The sequence below is a fragment of the Neolamprologus brichardi genome, chromosome 1 (assembly GCF_056152115.1).
Source record: "Neolamprologus brichardi isolate AB-2024 chromosome 1, ASM5615211v1, whole genome shotgun sequence".
NCBI lineage: Eukaryota > Metazoa > Chordata > Actinopteri > Cichliformes > Cichlidae > Neolamprologus > Neolamprologus brichardi.
The window spans coordinates 41596212-41603411 of record NC_142104.1 but is presented as its reverse complement, the minus strand read 5'-3'; the positions used below and the strand labels follow the sequence as shown (position 1 = coordinate 41603411).

Below are 7200 nucleotides of genomic sequence, written 5' to 3'. Positions count from 1 at the left end.
GGCCAACGCCACGTCACAAATGTCCATCAGCACCAAACTGTAGCAGCTTCTTCTTTTGCACATGCTCCACCTCTCAGCTGAGTTCATTGATTTTTGTTCTTGGTTTCTGTGTAGTTCTGCTGACAGGGAGCTTTAGAAATGACACCAAAAACAACCTCATGTCACATTTTTATTAGTTCAACAGACACTGATGTGTTACTCACAACGGCACTGGACTGTATTCACTTGGCTGTGCCTTTGTGTGTGAGCTTTGCTGCATCCTGAGTAAACATCTTGTGATTAAGAGATGCAACAACAGCAAATATCCAACATGCTTCTACTTAACTATTAATTAGAAGCACGTCTAACCAGCCCAAGAAAATAAATGAGCTCCTTCACTGAGTAAATAAATACTCTTTGATGTCCACAGGGTGGCAGTGTTGTCCTCTGTGTTTTCAATGATTTGCATAACAGTCACGTGGACACCCAAAACCATCTGCATGTAGGCTTTCTGGATATACAGTATTGTATGTATATGTATTTAATGCCAATTCACAACTACAATTGCCTCACGTTGCTTTATTATGAGGACCACATAATGAGGTTTTGCCTCCTTTTGATGTCACTGAGAGTGCACATCCTAAATACTGTAACATTAAGACGTGCGTGTGTCTGAGGGTTCAGCCTACTAAGGATGACAGCTGGGTTCACATATATGTCCTGATTCTACTGTTTAATAAAACAGGCACTGGATTGAAAACCAAAATAAATAAATTAAAACCAGTCCCAGTAGCTCCACTCGAATGCTCCACCACTGCTAACTGAATAAATACAGTCAGGAAGACAAACTAAGGAGCCTTTCCAAAGTGACTAATCAGCTGCTGATTGCACATGGAGTTGAGTTTTCAGGTATTATTGAAGTTACCCGTCCTAGCTAAGATATTAACTCATATTCAGTTTGAAAACAGCTCAAAAACCTCAACATTTTCAACCTTTATTTGAAGTAATAAATGATTCGGTATGCCAAGAAACGGAATATGCGTTCATTTTTTCCTGGGTTTCGTGTTCCCTTTGTTCGTGTTTGGCTTCTTTCCATCGCTGGCTTGAAGTCTGGCTTGATATTGTTTCAGTATGTCATTTTCATCCTCAGAGAACATCTGCAGCTATAAGAAGAAGGTAGAGAACAGGCTGTTGTGTTGATCACTTCCTGCTGCTCTGGCTCTTTGTCAGTAACTGATCTGCGAGTTTACCTTGTTCAGCTGCGTCTCTGTGTCATTCATATCAACTCCTTCCTTTTCTCCTATGGCACCTGCTGTCATTTCATAGAGGTTTAGTATCGCCATCTTAATCTTTCCCAGTTGTAGTGTCTTCTTTGCAGCTGTTTCCTGAATGTGGTTCCACTTTTGTTCCTGTATGAAGACAGCAACACACAATGCCGTTCACAGTGTATATTTGACCTAGCCTTAGTTGTGCTGCAGGACTGTGATCCAGGATTGTGTCCGGTACCCATGTGAGAGCTTCGGCCTGAGTCTTCTCGAGCTCGGTCTGGAGCTGAGACAGCAGACTGTTTTTCTGCATTACCACCAAGTTGTGCTTGTCCTGCAGGGTTAACAGTGCTTTCTTCTGCTGGTCGACCTCATCCTGCAACTTCATCTCCTTCTGGTAGAAGTGATCTTGAAAATGGAGCAGACTCTCTGTGTAGTCTGCGAGAGCCTCAGCATCCTCAAACTGTAACACACGGACACACACACAGCTTTGCTTGCAGCTTTATCTTCAGTGTTTTTGGTGGAGGAATCACTGTTTAACATCATTATTATCATCATTAATAATTGATACAATACTTCTGGATGGTGCTCTGTGCTGTGCTGGAGTTTGACACACAGCAGGTTTTCCCCACACGTTTTCATACAAAAAGCAACCTTTGATTGTTTTATCCTTGTTTTATTTCGGTATTCCCTGTTCTGCATGGTTACTGTTAGTTTTACTTTTCCCAGTCTCATTTTCCCCTTTGACTTTCAGCGGTTCCTTCACTCACCCTTCCTATGTTTTCATCTCATTGTCAGTTTTTGCTTCTTGTTCCTCTTCCTCGTTAGCCGTTAGTTTCCAGTGTTCCCCTTTTTGTATTTTGTTTAGCTTGTGGGTTCTGCTTTTAGACTGATAGTAGTTCACCTGTGCTTGTCTCAACACAGCACTGGGACTACATTTTCCTGCAGACTCTAACTGTAGGCTTTTAATACTGTAAAGCTGGTATTTTAACATGGGAGTCATGAATGGATGGATAAATAGTCAAATATTGATATTTGATATCTGAGATATTTCTGAAACAGTGTTTGGTAGTGTCTGTGAAGGCTCTCAATCATCCAGGTCATCGTAGTCAAAGGAGCTTGGAAAGAAAAGCGCCTGGACTTCTTTAAGTTACTTGAAGACGTTTCACCTCTCATCCGAGAAGCTTCTTCAGTTCTAAGGTCAAATGGTGGAGAGTCCCAAACAGATGGTTTGAAAGAGGAGTGAAAGAAGCATTTATGTCCACTGTGAGCGACCATCTTTGAACAGAGGCGGTGGTTTACGACACCAACTCTCTGCCATCTATAATCCAGTTTTGAGATCCCTCCCCAGACGCCTTAACGCCCACTCACATCCTGGGCCATCTGACCTCAGGAATTCGCATGATAAGGTGGGGCCAGGTTTCACAATGAACTCACCCGAAACTCTGGCTGATTGGGACCCACACCCAGTTTCACACCTTGGCTCAGGCGATTAGAGGATCATCAGGGGGTCCTTTTGTCCCTCTGTGGGGGGAAACTCCCACTAGGTTTAAATCTGGGACTCTCCACCATTTGACCTTAGAACTGAAGAAGCTTCTTGGATGAGAGGTGAAACGTCTTCAAGTAACTTAAAGAAGTCCAGACGCTTTTCTTTGCAAGCTCCTTTGACAGTGTTTGGTACTGTTGTGATAACTGCTGTGTATATTCCACCAGATGCTGATGCTAACTTGGCTCTTGTTCATCTGCATCACACAGTCACAGTATGTATCCTAAGGATGTTCACATCATAGCAAGGACTTCAGCCACGCTGATTTAATAGCAGTTATTCCTAAATCCCATCAGCTATAAGGAGAGCAGATACACTGCACAACGTCTCCCCCAGCATCAGGGCTAACCCTCTACCACACCAGTCTCTATGTCCCTGCTCTTGTCCCGAGGATCCTCTGAAAGAACCAAGTCAACTAAAAAACAACTGGTGTCCTTCTCTTGCTGCTCCATAAAACGCAGATTGACATATTTAATCTGTATGAGATTTGACAGCTGCACAGCATCAGAGAAGAAAGTGCTCTAAAGGGTCCTCATCATCACCCAGAAGATCATCAGATGCCCGTCTCTCGCCTGTAAAGTCTTTGACAATTCCTATTGCCTCAAAGTAGGACATTAATAATTAAATTAAAATTAAAACACCATAATGAGACGTTCGTCCCATCCTGGTCACTTTGTTTGAAAGTCTGTCCTCAGGCAGACAGTTCAGGACAATAGAAACACAGATAAGTGTAAAAAACAATAATGACGTAGTAGATCAGCTATGGTATGAATTTCAAAATCATATGTCGCCTCATATTTGTTGCCAAGTTATTACATTCACCAAGTTGTCCACACCGCCCACCCACTCCAAGAGGTAGCGACATTAGCCTGGAACAGCTGAGGGGTGAAAATGATTTAAAGGCATTACTTAAATGAACTGATTACTGTTAGCATGAAATAAAAATACTGTACCTTTGTTATTTTAAGCACACGCTCCATGAAGTGCTTGCACACCGAGTGCCTCTGAACTTGATGCTGTAGCTCCTCTCTCCTCTCCATCAGTTCAGCATACTCTTTCTTTAATCTCTCTAACTCTGCCTCCTTTTGAATGAACTCTATGCTGCCTGCCTTCGCTTCCTCCAGAGCATCATCAGCATCTTCATCCTGCACAGTTTCAGGTCCAATTTGAGTTTCGTTCCAACCATAAAACTGAAATTCAGCTTGTGTGAAATGGTCTTCTACAGTACCTCAACAAAAGCTTCATGAAAGCGCTCCTGTATTTTATTAATGTCATCCTGCAGCTCCTTTGTCTGGTCCTCCAAACTTTTTAGCTCCTACAGAAATGCACACAAAGTAGAAAAGGTTTACGTTACTAAGGGAATACTTGTGATGACTTTCAGGACAGTAGGCCTCAAGGGTACTTATGGTGAAACCGTGTGTTTGAAAAGAGCTTAAAACTGAAGACATAAAGCTATCAACAGACTCTGAAGAAACAACTGCTTCATATCCAAAACATCTGTGTTGAAGAGATATCAAGTGAAGCTGAACTAGGGCCAGGCCACACAGGCGGGTAAACAGTACAAGGCAACAACGAACAAATGCAAACAGAGGTTTAATTACTACGGAGCCCCGCAGGGGACATGGGAGACAAAAAAAATTAAGACGGACCTTTGCGAGAAAAAACTTTTGAGAGATCTCGCAAAACAAACTCGGGATCTCGCAAAAGTTTTAGCCGCATTCTTCGGAGGCCGCCAGCTCGAAGCCGACCGGGAGGTCGAGGCACGATGTGCCGGGAAAGCGGTGTTCCTCCCGGCTGTAGTAGGTCTCGACCTCCCGTTAGCTTCGAGCTAGTGGGTGTCAGATCTCCAAAAACGTCGGAGCACTTTTGCAAATATGTGATGTCTTGTAAACCGAGCAGGTATCTGACGTTTACACAACTACATTCACGCCTCAAAATATCTTAAAAGTGTATTTTGTGACCCAGAAAGAGTAATATTACAACTAAGTAGCTGCCGCCATTGTTGGAATTCAACTTTTGCGAGATCTTGCAAAAGTTTTGCGAGATCCCGAGTTTGTTTTGCGAGATCTTGCTAAAGTTTTGCGAGATCTCGCAAAAGTCCGTCTTAATTTTTTTTCCTCCCCTGTCCCCTGCGGGGCTCCGTAAATTACACATTGGGGTAATCGGGGGAAATGAAAAACACTGGGGAAAACAGCTGAAACTAACCAGGAGAAAACAAGATGGAGAAAGATTAACAAAATAAAACAGGAAGCAACAAAACATGTGAAAATCAACAAGATGACCCGGGGAACACAGGGGAAGCATGATAACTAAAATAAAGGAATTAAATACGAATAAACCATAACCAAGAACAGAACCCAGACAACTGGCCTAAGAATAGAAATAGAAATATTAAACACAAACAACAAGAACAAAGGACTAAAGACATTAAAACTGTAACATGAAACCAGTGCGTTAAAGACTAATGAAAATGGCAAAACTCAAATTATAACCAATTATTTGAACTAATATCTCAGACACCTAAATACTGAGTTCAAAAATCCAACACACAAAACGCCACATTAGCTTCACTTTGCTATAATAATAATAATAATAATAATAATAATAATAATAATAATAATGGATTTATATAGCGCTTTTCAAGACACCCAAAGCGCTTTACAATGCCACTATTCAGTCACTCTCAAATTCACACACTGGTGGAGGCAGCTACAGTCGTAGCCACAGCTGCCCTGGGCAGACTGACAGAAGCGAGGCTGCCATATCGCGCCATCGGCCCCTCTGGCCAACACCAGTACAACGACCAGGACAGAGAGCCCGGGAATCGAACCGGCGACCGGTTACAGATACGCTTCCCAACCTCCTGAGCCACATGTCTTTTATATAGTATCTATGAATGTACCATTAACACTGGCTATCTGATAAACCTTAAACTGCCAGAAATGCCAGTGACAAATTCACACCTGTGTGCCTTCCTCGTCCTTGGCTTTAAGCCCTGCCAGCTGTCTTTCTCCCTTCAGTATTTCACACAGGAAAACACTCTGATCGTGGGTTTTCTTATTTTCCCCCAAACCACACGTGTTCCTGCAAGAACAGTAAAAAGTAAATAGCATACATCATTTACCAAATCGGGCTTCACATAGAAAAACAGTAGAAACACTCCACAAAAACTTACTGTGAAAACTGCTTCTGGCTTCTGGGCCTTGAAGACATGGCTGTCTGTTGAAGACTTTTCAAAAAGAGTTATTGGTTCACTTTTCTTATGTTATCTTTTTTTTCTTCTTCAAACTTTCTAAAAGTGTGCATCTCCAGGCTCTAACAACCTTGTTTCTATGGCAACCAGAACTTGTAAAGACACAACTCACAGCATTTCAGTTTGAAGAAACACATCTCGACCAAATGTGAAAAGAGCTTTTTTTTTTATTTTGAGTACATCTGTAAGACTGAAAAGATGAAATGATGAGTGAGTTAGAGGTTTCCAAAAGGGTCCTTCACAGCTGATATTCAAATATAAATTCAGAGCAGCAAAAAACAGTTAACTGGCTTGTTCAGTTGTATCAGAAAACAACTGGAAATTTGCTTACAACACTGCCTCCATGTTAACTCCTGAAGTGATTTTAATAAAATGTGACTATCTCAAAGAAATCCTAACACCAGATTATCCCAACGGAGCACTTCCCAGAGTCCTCCTACAGATAGAGGCTCCTCAGCTATCAGAATTCCCTGCTACAGAAACATTTCCTATGTCTGTTTCAGTGTTCAGACACTAACTTTAAAATTAGGCCTAAAACTTTTTCTTTTAATAAACTTCTAGTGGGAGAAGATTATTAAATGTTGTCACAACTGGCTTAAGAATGGTGCCACAAACCACCAGAAGAGTGTGGAAGTCAGAAATATCACAGGAGGACTTTTATACGATTCACATTTCTTTGGAGCTGGTGGCTGGTTGCTTGGACATTTCAGGCTCTGGTTGTTTAGTTAACCCTCTAAATTATTTACTGCAGGTCATCAACAGAGTCTCTCATTAGCAGTCGCTTCAATCACTCACCTGCAAGTAAAGTTTCTACTATAGTTGCTTGAAGCTGCTGAACATCATTCACATTCTGTAGCCTCTGCCCACATAGCAGACAGGTCTGGCCCGGATCTGGTGTCAAGCTGATACTTCTGACTGACTGGCGTCATGGCAGGGTGTATGTCAACCAGATGTTGGCTAGGCCTGGCAATGATGGCACTATTTATGTGATGGCATGCCATATCTGGCCTGATTATGGTTTGGTTTATATGCTAAAACAAATAACAATCAAGAACTTCCACTTTCAAGACGTTTTGGGGAGGATTTTTTGGGAGCACTCACTCACCTACAGCCAGGATGTAAATTTCATATGGTCATCATATTTTAGATCGAGTACA

At 42.0% G+C, this 7200-nt stretch overlaps 1 protein-coding gene across 1 annotated transcript; it reads right to left on the bottom strand.

Annotated features, from left to right (window-relative positions):
• Positions 1-981: 981 nt before the first annotated feature.
• LOC102788954 (coiled-coil domain-containing protein 42 homolog) lies at positions 982-6111 on the bottom strand. The gene is made up of 7 exons (XM_087845133.1): positions 5966-6111; positions 5754-5874; positions 4019-4105; positions 3744-3935; positions 1486-1707; positions 1230-1388; positions 982-1142 (listed from the first exon to the last, which is right to left on the bottom strand). The coding sequence occupies exons 1-7, from the start codon at positions 6001-6003 to the stop codon at positions 1023-1025; spliced, it is 939 nt and encodes a 312-aa protein (XP_087701259.1). The 5' UTR covers positions 6004-6111; the 3' UTR covers positions 982-1022.
• Positions 6112-7200: the final 1089 nt, after the last annotated feature.